Source organism: Paramisgurnus dabryanus, chromosome 4 (assembly GCF_030506205.2).
Source record: "Paramisgurnus dabryanus chromosome 4, PD_genome_1.1, whole genome shotgun sequence".
Classification (NCBI taxonomy): domain Eukaryota; kingdom Metazoa; phylum Chordata; class Actinopteri; order Cypriniformes; family Cobitidae; genus Paramisgurnus; species Paramisgurnus dabryanus.
In genome coordinates this window covers 23,599,993-23,615,567 of record NC_133340.1, presented here as the reverse complement: position 1 = coordinate 23,615,567, position 15,575 = coordinate 23,599,993, and the positions used below count along the sequence as shown (strand labels likewise).

At 35.9% G+C, this 15,575-nt stretch overlaps 2 protein-coding genes across 3 annotated transcripts; both read right to left on the bottom strand.

Moving 5' to 3' along the window:
- Positions 1 to 586: 586 nt before the first annotated feature.
- LOC135785726 (tripartite motif-containing protein 16-like) lies at positions 587 to 5,369 on the bottom strand. 2 transcript variants are annotated; one of them, XM_065295229.1, is made up of 6 exons: positions 5,117 to 5,369; positions 4,939 to 5,034; positions 3,663 to 3,896; positions 3,421 to 3,574; positions 2,953 to 3,006; positions 588 to 2,586 (listed from the first exon to the last, which is right to left on the bottom strand). In XM_065295229.1, the coding sequence occupies exons 1-6, from the start codon at positions 5,357 to 5,359 to the stop codon at positions 1,934 to 1,936; spliced, it is 1,434 nt and encodes a 477-aa protein (XP_065151301.1). In that variant the 5' UTR covers positions 5,360 to 5,369; the 3' UTR covers positions 588 to 1,933. The 2 variants fall into 2 exon arrangements, with proteins under 2 accessions (XP_065151302.1, XP_065151301.1); XM_065295230.1 differs by lacking the exon at positions 2,953 to 3,006 and having other exon boundaries at positions 587 to 2,586.
- Positions 5,370 to 9,056: 3,687 nt separating this feature from the next.
- Positions 9,057 to 12,186, bottom strand: LOC135786264 (tripartite motif-containing protein 16-like protein). The gene is made up of 6 exons (XM_073814596.1): positions 11,680 to 12,186; positions 11,255 to 11,350; positions 10,658 to 10,891; positions 10,411 to 10,564; positions 10,170 to 10,223; positions 9,057 to 9,673 (listed from the first exon to the last, which is right to left on the bottom strand). Exons 1-6 carry the CDS (start codon positions 12,184 to 12,186, stop codon positions 9,057 to 9,059), a joined length of 1,662 nt encoding a protein of 553 aa, XP_073670697.1.
- Positions 12,187 to 15,575: the final 3,389 nt, after the last annotated feature.

Here is a 15,575-nt window from a genome sequence, read left to right as displayed (position 1 = left end):
TACTTAAGTAAAAGTAAAAAAAATTACTAGATGTTTAATGTACTTAAATATTAAATATAAACCAAAAACATGAAATTATGAAATGTAGTGGAGTAAAAATTATGATAATGTGTTTGGGAATGTATGTGTTCCAAAGAAAAACACTGATAAAATACGATTAAATGAAAATTTACTTGTATGCAGAAAGTACAAATACTTAAGTACTATACAACCTCTGAAATATTTCAAAAATTTAATAGCACATTTGCATGTTTAACTTCAAAAAGCTTTCCATCCATTGTAAGTTATTTAAGTTATACCTTTGATTGTACCTTCATCTGGTAATTTTATTTTGTTGGTACATAAATTGTATCTGTTCATTTGGCATCATCAGTATTTGGTTTTCTGATATATTGTAGTGTTGTGTAATGGTCACATGACATTTAGATTAAACAAAATAAAATAAAAACTTTTTAGTAAATGTTTAATTTACATTTTTATTTACAAAGTATTTATTTGCATTTTTTTTATAAACTCATGAACACCTTGCAATCCCAACCCCTAGTTTGGGACACGGTAAACTTATGAATTTGAGAAAGTGTGCCATCTGATCTCACATGTGTTAGATCAGTTATCCATAGCCCCAGCCCCAGACACCAGATTACGTCAGAAAATATAAATGTACTTGTTTAACAGGCTTCTGTCAGTTAAGAGTTTAATCAATCATTGCTAGAGAAGAGCACAAACAGAGGACATGAGACACAGGTTTGGATGATAAAATAGAACAGAGTTTTATTGATGGACAGCTTCAGTTGCATATGTCTCAATGTTCAAACCTCGTTCAACACTCGTCTAACCAGCATGAATTCAACATGCACTGTTATACCAAAATGCTTAATAGCAACATCCCACAAACCTTGAGCTTTCATAAACATTCTCTTTATCTATCTCTGTTTACAGAGAGACAGGACAGCTCACAAAACTTCACAAATGTGAGACAACTATAAGACTGAACAATGAAATCAATAAGACATATGAAACATATTAATATAATGAATAAATGAATAAAATATAGAAATATAATGAATAAATGAATGAATAAATGAATAAACAATATAAATAAACAATAATGTAATGATAAAAATGATATTAATGAAATGGATAATAATAAAATAATATTGAATAATCAAATAAACAATTTTATGGATAACTAATGATTATAAAATGATTATGATGATTATGTAAATAAATAATTAGGAATAAAACAAAAAAACACAATAATAAAAACATTCTGCACGTGAGGATCTAAGGTAGGATCCTTTAGTAGGGAACAAAGATGTCGTGTCCCCTTGCCACGGTTACTGTACCATTGCCAGAGGTGGACACTACTTGAGTATTTTAAGTAAATTTTCCAAGCATCTGTGCTTTATCAGAGTGTTTGTCTTGGAAAAAAAATTTACTTTACTAAAAAATGTTTACAACATTCTAAAGCATAGAATCATACTGTGTATTTCTTTTATATTGCATATTAAAATTGATTTAATACCTAATTACATAAAAATTGTGTACTTTTACTTTTCTTGAGTAAAAGTACAAAAGTACTAATATAAACCAAAAACTTGAAATCATTAAATGAAGTGGAGTAAAAATTATGATAATATGCTTTGGAATTTATGTTTTCCAAAGAAAAACACTGATAAAATACGAATACCAAAAAATTTACTTTTATGTAGAAAGTAAAAAATACTTAAGTAGTGTCCGACCATTGCTGAGATGGCCGGGTTCTTATGCTCGGCTGCTCAGTGAAAAATGAAATGCAGTTCAGCTGCCGGCGGATTTTATACTCTCCCGGCGGAGCATTGCCGGCATATGCAAATACTGCATGCCAATGTTTATTGGCTCTTAGTTACACTCGAAGCAGATTGGCCTCTCTAGCGAGCTCCCAATTCAACGGTCATCTCCATTCCCTACCTTCAGGTATTATCGGATCTGAGTCGTTATCACGTAAAAAGTAAAACTGAGACAATACATTGCATTTCACATGACTTTTATCTTTAAAATCTTTAATAGCCACATTCTTACTAAAATGACACAGTCTCACATATGAGCCATCAAACACCCAAAAACCAGGGTACAGTGGCTCAGAAAACTTGCCACTGATTTGGTGGATTAGGTACATTGTGGTGTTTGAGACATTGTAGAAGGACAGAGTTCCTGCTGCGTAATCCAGATAAACTCCAACTCTTTGGCAGACTTTTACATAAACATCAGTTTCTTTATAGTTATGACAGACGTAGCTCCTGGAAGGGCTACAGCACAAACTCCAAGACTTTTCATTATGTCCAAGACCCAAACAGCTGGAACATCCATGTCTTTCAACCCCTTTATATGCGACTGCTATGTAGATCTGTGTACCTCCCCATTCAACTTCCCAATAGCTGCATTTACTCAAACCCTGCATGCAAAGAGCCTGAGCTAAGTGTGAAAATCTCTCTGGAGTAAATTGGTAGTTGTTGTCACCATCTATCCATGTCAGCGTGCTGTTATTATCACTCAGGGTAAGATTTTTATGAACAGTTTTGGGGTCCAATGTCAGAGGTGGGAGATCTGGTGAAGTAATAGTTAGGTTAGAGATGATCAAACTGGTTAGAGAGTCAGGCTTGAAGACACATTTTGAGTATTGGTTACTTGACCATATTATCAAAACATTTCACTTTCACTACATTTTATTTACAAATATGTACTCGAATGTGCGTTTATTTTGAAAAGGTTTCAATTTTGTTTTTAGCTTTTTTGATCAATATGTCCCTGTCTCTAAGGCTTTAAAGAATTATTATATTTACTCATCATATCATCAATGGAATAAAGAAAAAAAAAACATGAAACAATTGACATAAAAATGTATGATTTCTCTATAAAATTCATTTCTGCTGTAACTGTATGTGTGTTGCATTTATTTATAAAGTTACTTACATCTTTGGAAATCTTCTCTCATTACTGGAGCTGAAGTCTGAATTAGCTGGATGTCTGTTAATATTTAAGGAATTCATAAGGTGATTACTATGACGATATATACTGTTTACCATGTCATAGTAGAAATGTGTAGACATACTATAATAGCTATATGTATCCCTGGACCACAGAACCAGTCTAACGTCGCATGGGAATATTTTACACAATTGCCAACAACAAAACATTGTATGGGTCAAAATTATAGATTTTTCTTTTATGTTATTTTTTAAATATTACCAGTGGGTGGAGTCAGACTCTGACCAGGGGTTTAGTTAAGCTTTAAAGGTGATTTTCTGCAAAATGTAGATTTTTTTGCACCCTTAGATTTCAGATTTTCAAATAGTTGTATCACGAATAGTTGTACCACTATCATAATATGTTAAATTGTAGGACCAGTTACGGTTAAGCACTACATTTGTAGACTGTTACCTGTTATGGATATCTTCATATCACGCTTGCACAGCTGTGCTACTTGAGTTTTCATGTTAGACACAGATTTTTTCATATCTTCAAAGACGGATGTATTAACTGTGATATTTGGTAGAGCCGGAAACTCTGACGATGCACAGAGTTGAGGCAATCTCTACAGAAAACAAATACACAAATAAAGCCTTAAAGTTGAAGGAACAAAGCAAATGATAAAGAAAGGACTTTCAGTTTTGTAATGTTACCTGGAGGAAGTAGATGTCATCCTCTGTCCATGAAAGCTCCGTCAGTTCATCTGCTCTGTTTTTATGCACAACAAGCTCCACCTGAAGTTGCTTCTGAATGCTGTCTGATCTCTGTATTTCTTTCTGCTCTTTTTCTTTAATCATGTTTCTGATCACAGATTGTTGTCTCCTTATGTAGTTGATCAGTTCTTCACAGGTTTCCTCGTTGTCTTTCTCCAGAGCCTGTGATGACTTCTATAAGTATACATACATAACTGATGTTCAATTTGGCATTAACTGGATTTACGCACCAAACTTATTTAAATGACCATTAAACTATATTTAGTCAATAAAAATAATGTGAAGTGTCCATATGTGCTTCATTCATTTGTTTTTCAAATGAAACAAATACTCAAATTACCCAGTAACAGAGCATTGCATAAAGCTTGAATATGCAACACGCCATATGTTTTTGCTTATATTTGTCTGCATTATCTATTCATTGTGGTTAACATGTTATATATTTTTATTACACGGCTCTCTGGAATGCTTGATTCTGATTGGTCAGTTGAGACATTTGCAGGTTCGTTCTTTTCAAATAATAACCGCTCCAAAATAATAACGCATAGCCGGACTACTTGCACGAGTAAAATCGCTCCGCGCCAATAAAGATCAATAAAGATTACTGTCTGTTTGGCGCCATCTTGTGACAAACACTCGACAACCACGACAAGACACAGACAGCTTACTGAGACTGAACTTGACAAAATAGAGCATGACAGCTACGAAGCCAACAACACACAAAAAAAAAAACAGAATGGGCATTAAAACTTCTCAAAGACTGGTTAAAGAGAAAAAAATGGAGACAGACAAGTATGAAGCAGAGGATCTTAATAAGGTATTACGATCATTTTATGCAACGGTGCAAAGTTTCGCGGAAGGATAAAAATGTTAATTTAAAACAAATATGCCAATAAAATGTTTCAAATTCATATTCATGTCCAGTTTTTTTTCTTATGTGGCAAGTAGCCGTGTAATAAGCGGGATAATGTAGAGGCAGCCGGTAGTTATTGGGAAATAAGCCCCTTCAGTGTGATACAAGACCCTCCGCTTCGCGTCGGGTCCTGCCTCTACATTATCCCGTACATATACATATGTTATTTTATTTAGACTTAAAGTGGAGAGCGTTCTGCCAACTGACTAACTATCCCGTCCCAAAATACGTATTATTGTAAATACATGTACCTGAAATACCCATCACTGCCTACACGCTTCAGTTCCTTACCAGACAACTTACCTTAAAGTCCTCTTTAGCCTTTTGGAGTGTCTTCAAGGTGTTTTCTGTTTCCTGGATCCTCTGGTTAACTTTCATTTGTATATTATTTAGCTGCTCCTATGACATAAACCAGATAATGTGTGAGTTACTACTGTAACAATTACGTCGAAATCAAATGTGTGAAGGTGTAATGTATTACTTGCTGTTTATGTCTTGCTTCATGATTCGTGGTAATATGGTGTCCATTGTGTTTCCACCTTATACAATCTACACACACACTTCTCTGATCTTCGCAGCAATAAGCATCTTTGAGTTTGTGGTGATTTGTGCAGATCTTGTCTTTAAGCTTGCCTATGACATTGATCACCCTGTGCCTATTCCCTGGGTTCAATTCATTGTGAAGTTTCAAGTGCACTTCACAGTAAGACGCGAGGCACACCATACAGGTCTTAATAGCTGTTCATCATCAGGTTCAGCCGGTTGTCTACTTGAAGAGTTAGAGCTCATCTTCCTCATTCTGTCTACCATATCAGCCAGCATCACATTTCGTCCCAACACCGGTCTTGAAGAGAACTTCTGCCTACATAAGGGACAGCTGTATACTCCTGTGTTCGCATCTGCATCCCATTTGCGCTGGATACATTTCTTGCAGAAACTGTGTCCACAGTTTATAGACACAGGATTGGTCAGAAGCTCCAAGCAGATCGGACATTTAAACTGATCCAGCTCAACAGAAACCCTCACTTCAGCCATTCTACAACACTTACTCACAGTGACTGTACAGAAATGAACTTTCGCGTTTGATTCTTTAGAATGATAGGTTGAAAGAGGTGTGGCTTTTTAGAGGATTGGCAAGTTAAGTGAGTGTTAAGAAATGTGTTAATGTATCTTTTGCGCTCTATGGCAGGCAGGGTGGACAGATAGTTACTCAACATGTTTAATCTGAGTGAGTTCTTAAGTTATTTACGCCTGCCGGGTGTGTACGAACGTTGCTTTGTTTCGCTATTTTGTATGGAAGTCTATGAGAAGTCTAGTTTGTTTTCCCCCAAAAAAGGGGCGGTGACGAAATTTACAGTCAAGTTCCCGGATGTGCCAGTTGTCCGTATTGTTGTAATGTTGGGAATTTGGTGGTGATTGGATCTTATGGACCCAGGAGCTGCAACTCATGAGTGATTCACAGGTCATTTTGTCTGAACTTCACAAAACTGGGAGTACAGCATTATTTACAGACAGATGTCCACAGGTAGGTGTTGCTGGCATAGTGGGGGAGGGGCAGCCCCTTTTGTTGAGGCTCTGTTAGTGGGGGAGGGGCAGCAGAGTGCTGAGTGCAAGCAGATCTCTCATTGAGATAGTGTCCTTTTTCTAGTGATGGTCAACCCAGATCTTTTTAACTCTTTCCCCACCATTGACGACTCGAGTTATCTCGTCAATCTGCAATACAGCTCAATCTACAATCTTCCGCAACTTAAAAAAAACGGAAGTATTGCCCTAGGGCAAACAGCTGTATGTCCGTGTATGTTTTAAAGATCGCTCTGCATCTGATCTCTATCAAAAGTGCTTCACAAAAATAGAATTATCTCTGCTTTTTGCTAAAAATTTGGTGTTTTTGATGAAACCTACATATATTTGAGAGGTGATAAAAACAGAACACATGAAGGTAGGTTGAAACAGATTTTTTGTTTGAAGGCAGAGGGTCTGTTCTTTTATTTCATATATTTTATGTTTATATATTTGAAAAGGAGCATTTTCTGGAAGGCATTAAACTTTTGTGAAAATCATGAAAAATGCTGGTGGCGAAAGAGTTAAGGATTCAGGTTATTCTGAGTCACTCACTAAACTGATCTGTTTTGTGCGAGTCACTTGAGTCAGTCAACAATGATTTGCCTCGAGGCTTTGTTTAATAACCGATGGAGTTCTGTGTTTCCCCATGTAAGATTATTACTGATGCACAACCCTTTATCGCGCGTGAGGCAAGAGGTCGCTTGTTCTGCGTGTCTCTTCAGTAAATAAGTTTCGCGGTTTAACATACTACACGTGTGACACTAGTGGATTTAACATATAAGCAGGTGAACATAATCTCCAGAGCTGCTCTAAGAGTTTATTTCACGAGTTTATTTTGATAAAAGCGCAGACTCTAGAAATCAGTCTTTTATTCTATATGGTTAAGTGCCAAAATAAAAGTCTGTCTGTAACTTAAATAACTGAAGGAAAAAACACTAATATTTAATAAAGTAAACTATTAAAATCTAGTGTTCTGTAGTATTAGCATATTACTACTAAATTTAACAGTTAAAAAAATTAAGCATACTTAACAAATTTAAATATATTTTAAATAGGTAATTATATATGCATTTATTATAATAATATTTCAGTGAATAATTTTAAATATATAATGTCAATTAAATACTTTTATAATATAAAATATACTTTAACATTTAACCTCCTAAGACCTGGATCTCCACATGTGTGGACGTCAATTTTGTTTGTTGTTTGCACCATAATACTTAATTCGGTGTAACTGGAACCTGTTATACACAAACATGGCTAATTACACTGCTTCATGTTCAAAGATAAACATTTGATTATGTTTATTGGTTTTTTAAATAAATAAACTACACTTTTATTATGCCACCATATTATTTAATTTGGACAATAACCTAAGCAGAATTTATGAAAAAAAAAACTGATTTCATATGATCATAAGATATTCAACTATATATTATATTGAACATTGTTTTATACATGGGCTACAACTTTTTGACATGTGCTACAAAATGTTAAACCTTTGTAGTAGATTTCTACAGAAAAAAATATTAACTGAAAATAAAACGACATCATTTTCATTATTATTTGTTTTGGCTGTTTAAAATAATGTAAACAGAGACATGGCTAAAAAGGCTTTGCAGTACAATACATAGGAAAGGTAATCACTCATCATGTGGCTAGAAAGTGTTAAATTCAGGGCATCATATGACATGACACTATAAAAACAAAGACAATATTACACAAACAATATGTAGACAGTCATCACCCATCACCATTAGTGGTATAATTAATATGATATAGGAACGCTTTCACATATTGAAACCAAACTTTGTACATGAACTTGGGTCTCCAATGTGAGGATGCACAACATAAAAAACTACATCTGCGGCACTAGAGCAAGCACACTTTCACAGTTCCTCCAAAAATGCATTTTCTAGTTTATTGTTACACTTAACATTGACTTCTGTTGCTATATGAGTGAAACCACTGTACACTCACTGTACAAACTGAGACATTTCAAATGATATCAAACTGGACCAGATTTAGATTCTTTGTCCATGTAGAATGTAGCATTTCATATACAGTTTATAAGTGAGATTTAAGGTGCTCTGAGCTGAGAGAATGAGGAGAGGGGGAGAAGAAACAGATGTGAGTAATCTTGGTGAGGTGTGTCTCTTCTGTCTCCGCACTTTGTCTTGGAGGTAGATGTAAACACTTTGTGAAAGATTTTAGAGATGTTGATTCTCACAGGAATTCAATGTTTTTTTAGAAAAAGGGTCCCTCTGAATTCAGCCATTTGGTGTCAGTCTTACAATATAAACATAGAGGGGTGGTTTCCCGGACAGGGATTAGCCAAGACTAGGTCTTAGTTTAATTAGAAAAGAAACTAGTTTTGACGAACATGCCTTACTAAAAACATTAATTGTGTGCATTTTGAGGCAGAACATAGGGCACTGATGTATTTTAAGAAATGTCAGTGCAAGTTGTTTTCAGTTTGGACAGCTCTTTTATTTTAGTCTAGAACTAGTCTAATGCCTGTCTGGGAAACTGACCCAGAAACTGCATAATTAAAATTTTCTGCAACACCACATACTGCTTGAAAATCATCTCAGAATGAGACATCAAGAAGCTGAGTGATGAAATGGAATACATTTTTCAATTTTAAGTTTTAAAACAGTGACTACACTGAAGTTACAGTTGTGTTATTTCGTAGTTTTGATGAGTTCACTACTGTGGAAAATACAGATATTAATAAAAACAAGTAAGTGCCATAAACTTTTAAATAGCAGTCTTTTCTCTGAAGAAAGGTATCTCCCAAGCATAACCTGAGCTCAGTTGAATGATATTTAACTTGTGACTAATATAACACTAATTTACTTTCTATGATATTGCCGAACATGAAATTGAGAAAGCCCTGAGCATTTCACTTCACTAGGGTCTTTAATGCCTTTTAGAATGGGCTGATGAGACACATTCTCATTAAAATGACACAGTTTCACATATGAGCCATCAAAGACCCAAAAACAAGGGTAAAGTGGCTCAGAAAACTTGTCCTTGATTTGGTGGATCAGGTGCATTGTGTCAGAGACATTGTAGAAGGACAGAATTCCTTCACTGTAATCCAGATAAACTCCAATTCTTGAGTAGACTTTTTCAAGAATATCAATTTCTTTGCTATCATGATAGAAGTAGCTATTGGAATGGTTACAGAACAAACCCCAAGACTTTTTATCACACCCAAGAGCCACACAACATACCCCCCTACTAATCTCTTTATATGTGACTGCTATAGAGACCTGTGGACCTCCCCATTCAACTTCCCAGTAGCTGCATGTAGTCAAACCCTGAATGCACAGTGCCATAGCTGCGGTTTCAAACCTATCTGGATGATCTGGGTAGTTGTGCCAATCATCACTCCATATCAGCATGCTGTTATTATGGGTCAGATTCTTATGAACAGTGTTGGGGTCCAGTGTCAGCGGTTGGAAATCTGGTATAAAAATTTAAATTAAAGTTTATCAGGTATTTTAATTATCTTGATTGTTGAATTAGCTCAGTATTACTGTTACTTAAAACTTGCTCAGTGTCTATAGTACATTTCATTCCATAACTAAAGTCTTGTATGTGCATTTATTTTGCAAACGTTTGCCTGTGACAGTCGTTTTCCACTTCTGTGAATATGTCAATGTCCCTAAGATGTTACAGAGTTATTGTATATTCAATGGAACATATATAGGCCAAGAAATGTAACATGTGATTTTTCAGGCAATGTATGTCTATTGGTACATAAAATTTCTACATTTGGATCCAGTTGAGTTAACATGAAACAGGCAAAGCACCTTTCAACTATAACCAAAAGAATATATTTGTAAAACTTTGACACAATTGACAAAAAACAAATGAGTGTGATTTATTCCTTAAAACTTGTGTATGTCCATGTAAAGGCGTACTGTATGTGCTTTGTTTATATTTGTAAAGTCACTTACATCTTAAGAAATCTTCTCTAATTACTGGAGTAGAAGTCTGGATTAGCTGGATGTCTGTTAATATTAAAAAGTCATACATAAGGTGACTACTGTATTTGATGATATAATGTATACCATGTAATAGTAGAAATTTCTTAACAACAGATTTTTTATTCTTATGAACATGATAAAACTGTGAAATTAAAAAAATCCTTACAGAAAATTATGAAGTGTCAGATTCTGGCTTGGTATAGACTGTTACCTGTTTTTAATAACTGCATTTCATGGTTGCATAGCTGCTCTGTTTGTGTTTTCATGTTGGATACAGATTTTTTCAAATCTTCAAAGATAGATGTGTTGACTGTGATTTTAAATAGAGACTCAGAGACTGGTGCTTCACATAGAAGTGCCATTCTCTGACAAAAACAAATACACAAAGCTTTAAAGTTGATGAAACAAAGACAATGACAAAGGACTCATAACTGAAGACTTTTAGTTTTGTGGTATACCTGAAGGAAGTAGCTGTCATCCTCTGTGCATGAAAGCTGGTTCAGTTCATCTGCTCTGTTTTTCAACACAGCAAGCTCCATCTGAAGTTGCTTCTGAATGTTGTCGGATCTCTGTATATCTTTCTGCTTCCTTAATTTAATCATGTATGTCATCATAAACTGTTGTTTCCTAATGTAGCTGATCAGATCTTCAAATGTTTTCTCACTGTCTTTCTCTAGTACCTTTGTTGATCTCTGTAAAATCATACATAATTGATTTTCATGATTTGATTTCCAAAATACCCTCTTTTCCTCCTCCCTAAATTCAAAGTGCACGAGTGCACTTTTATTTCAGCAAAAATCCACAAATCCAATATTTTTTTGTAATGTTTAAGTCTGTGAAATACTGAATCAAAACAATTGAAACCATTAAAGCTTAGGTTAAGTTACTAAGTTACCAGCCAACTATTGAGTATTAGTAACTTTATTTTCAACAATTTCTGCATTTGGCACTTAGTCAGAGTTAATTTTGTACCATGGGGATTTACCCATGCAAATTTAAAAGCCATTTTTACAGTAACAACATTGTACAAGCATAGTCTACAAAAATTTTTTTACCTTAAAGTCCTCTTCAATTATCTGTAGTCCCTTAAGAACATTTTCTGTTCTCTGGATAATCTGGTTAACTTTTATTTGTGAAAGTTTTAGCTGCATCTGTGACATCAACCATTTAACATATGAGTTACAAAACACTCTCACTAAAGTTAATAAAACGATAAGCTCAAATGAGGAGGCATAAAACCACCTTAACTGCTATAGCACACCACTGCTTCACTAAGCATATTGCTTTAATAAAGCAGTTTTTCCCTGGCATTTAGTTTCATAAGTTTTTAAAATAAAACGAAGGATATTGATAAAAATATTATTCCTCCACCATGAAAATGTAGGAAATTCTAATATATTACTTGTTGATGATATCTTGCTTCACAAATTAAGGTAACATGGTGTCTTCTGTGGTTATTTGTAAAACACTCCATACACACACTTCTCTGATCTTCAAAGCAATACATATCCTTGAGTTTGTGGTGATAGATGCAGATCTTGTCTTCAAGCTTGCCTGTGGCATTAATGACTCTGTGCTTATTTCCCGGGTTCAGCTCATTGTGAAGGTTTAAATGCACTTCACAGTATGATGCAAGACACACCAGGCAGGTCTTGATAGCTTTACATTTTTCCCCTGTACAAATGTAACATTGTTCGTCATCAGGTCCAGCCAGCTGTCTGCCAGCAGCGTGAAGGTTCATCATCTTCATTTTGTTCACCATCTCAGCCAGCACAATGTTTTGGCCTAGCACCGGTCTTGAAGAGAACTTCTGCCTACATAAAGGACAGCTGTAATCTCCTGTATATGCATCTGTATCCCATTTGCGCTGGATACAGCTTGTGCAGAAACTGTGTCCACAGGTTATAGACACAGGATTGGTCAGAAGCTCCAAGCAGATTGGACATTTAAACTGATCCAGCTCAACAGAGACCCTCACTTCAGCCATTCTACAACACTCACTCACAATGACTGTACAGAAATGAACTTTCTTACATTTGTTTCTCTGCAATGATTAGTGGAAAAAAGGATTGGCTTCTCTTAGGGTTAACAAGTCAAATGAGCTAACCAATTCAAATCAATTCAAATTTGGCATTGTTGCACAGCACCTCTACAGAACATATTTTAGTACAAATACAGACATAGGGGAAAAGTAAGAAATAATAAAAAAGAAATGTAAAACAGGAAATATAGAAAACAGCTTATAGAATACACAGCACAATCATTTTATTTTTGTAGCTGTGTTAAACTTTTAAGAGGACAATAAAATAAATCTAGTGTGAGCTTTAGCTACAAAAAATATTCAATTCAATTTTATTTATATACGCTTTTCACAAATGTTTAATTGTTTCAAAGCAGCTTTACCTTAATAGATGCAGGAAAAAACACAGAAAAATCATAAAACATAAGCAACAGAATACAGCGGGTAAGACTAACCATACTAGCGTGTGTAGTAATAATGTAACGCATGTAAGAGGAGGCTAGGTACGATTACATACAATTTATGCAATTTTATGGAAATTAAAACATATTAGGTCATATATATATATATATATATATGTAAGGTAGGCACCACCCACTGGTCCAATGGCAGTCTCCAGAGGCGTGGCGAAGGATTCTGGCGCGTTTCAGTCTTTCCTATTACATTGGATAATAAGATATGGATTTATGCATTTCTTCTTTTAGTTTATTAATCTCTAATCTGACTCCAATTAAATAAGACATAATTAATATTTATGTAGATTGTTATTTACTAATAGTATAATTTGAATGTAATTTATTCTGATAAAGCTCTGGTGTTACACTCGTTCATTCGGTTCTCACAGTCGCACATGATCCTAGTACGGGCCTCATAATTAATATACTGGTCAACGGTCATAAGCGAATCAGTGTTGGTCGCTGCCAGAGGTTGGACTATACGCTTAAGCGGCCGCTCTCTGCGTGCTCAACTTTAAACATACTTTATTTAGTCCCCTTAGAGGTGACACTTAATTATTACAATAATTATTTCTAGTCAAAGTAAATTAATAGTATAATATTGAAATAAACAGAGGTTGAGGCTGACCCTATTTAGAGTAATCAGAAATGTTACTCTAAACGGAAACACAGCCTCCACGCTTCTAAGTACATTTAAACTAACGCCAATTGCTAGTCGTATCTCTCAAATCCTCAGCTGATGTATTATTCACTATCTAACTGGGATTGGGCCGATCCTAGCCTGATTTCAGTCCTTACGGTATACCGTAACGATACAACGATATTACTTGCAGTGTCAACATTTACCGAGCAACACAGAATAAAATCAAACATAACAATTTATTAACCAGGTAGGGAAATCACAATTCAAAGCCAATTCACAGTTTAATTAAAACATAACACAAATACAAACCAATAGTATTTACATTAAACAGGAAATATAAAACCTTTCATACCTGGTAAAAGACAACACACAGTAGTTGTGCGGGATATCTGTTTACAGATTCCCTGAAATGTTTGTCAGCTCTCCTTATATACCCAGATAGAATAAACATTATGTAAACATTATTTATCAATGGCAGTTTGCAGTGATTGGTTCTTACAGATGGGAGGCACCTCGTCCTGGATACATTTGTAGTGGGGTGTACGCCCCTTGGGTAGAGTTAAGTTTTCTTAACTCTATTAAACCTTTTTACTATTTGTTTTATTGATGTGAGAATGAGACCTGTGTACCAGTCGCGATAAAACCTTTGTAATGAAATGAAACATGAATATTTTCCACTGTTATTTACATTTGATATGACCTTTCTTACACATAATCATTTGGTGTGCTGTAGAATGTCCTGTGTTGAAGAGGTAACAAGGAAAGGAAGGGTAGAGGGGTCAGACATTTGTCTGCAGGTCTATCATTTGTATGGAGATGTGGTGTTTGAAAATCAAGTGTAACTCTCCAGGGAGTCTCCTGTATTCGAGATAAAGTTCTGGTTCCCGGGAGGGGTGTTTTGGGGGTCTTGGTCCCCTGCCGTGAGTCCTGGAGGAAACTTGTTGTGTTGCAAAAAGTTCTCTTTTGATGTCCTTGCTGCCTCGGGCACCTACAAGGGCACACACATTGCACTCTTGGGCATCCATGCTGTGTTCCCAGGAAGGGCTGACCTTTTGGTCAGGATCAATCAAAATTCTTACAATATATATATATATATATATATATATATATATATATATTTACACACACACACACACACACACACACACACACACACACACACACACACACACACACACACACACACACACACACACACACACACACACACACACTCACTTAAAGGATTATTAGGAACACCATACTAATACTGTGTTTGACCCCCTTTCGCACCTTAATTCTATGTGGCATTGATTCAACAAGGTGCTGAAAGCATTCTTTAGAAATGTTGGCCCATTTTGATAGGATAGCATCTTGCAGTTGATGGAAATTTATGGGATGAACATCCAGGGCACGAAGCTCCCGTTCCACCACATCCCAAAGAGGCTCTATTGAGTTGAGATCTGGTGACTGTGGGGGCCATTTTAGTACAGTGAACTCATTGTCATGTTCAAGAAACCAATTTGAAATGATTCGAGCTTTGTGACATGGTGCATTATCCTGCTGGAAGTAGCCATCAGAGGATGAGTACATGGTGGTCATAAAGGGATGGACATGGTCAGAAACAATGCTCAGGTAGGCTGTGGCATTTAAACGATGCCCAATTGGCACTAAGGGGCCTAAAGTGTGCCAAGAAAACATCCCCCACACCATTACACCACCACCACCAGCCTGCACAGTGGTAACAAGGCATGACGGATCCATGTTCTCATTCTGTTTACGCCAAATTCTGACTCTACCATCTGAATGTCTCAACAGAAATCGAGACTCATCAGCCCAGGCAACATTTTTCAAGTCTTCAACTGTCCAATTTTGGTGAGCTCGTGCAAATTCTAGCCTCTTTTTCTTATTTGTATTGGAGATAAGTGGTACCCGGTGGGGTCTTCTGCTGTTGTAGCCCATTCACCTCAAGGTTGTGCGTGTTGTGGCTTCACAAATGCTTTGCTGCATACCTCGGTTATAATGAGTGGTTATTACAGTCAAAGTTGCTCATCTATCAGCTTGAATCAGTCGGCCCATTCTCCTCTGACCTCTAGCATCAACAAGGCATTTTCGCCCACAGAACTGCCGCATACTGGATGTTTTTTCCCTTTTCACACCATTCTTTGTAAACCCTAGAAATGGTTGTGCGTGAAAATGCCAGTAACTGAGCAGATTGTGAAATTTGATGAAGATTGTGCCGTCTGGCACCAACAACCATGCCACGCTCAAAATGGGTT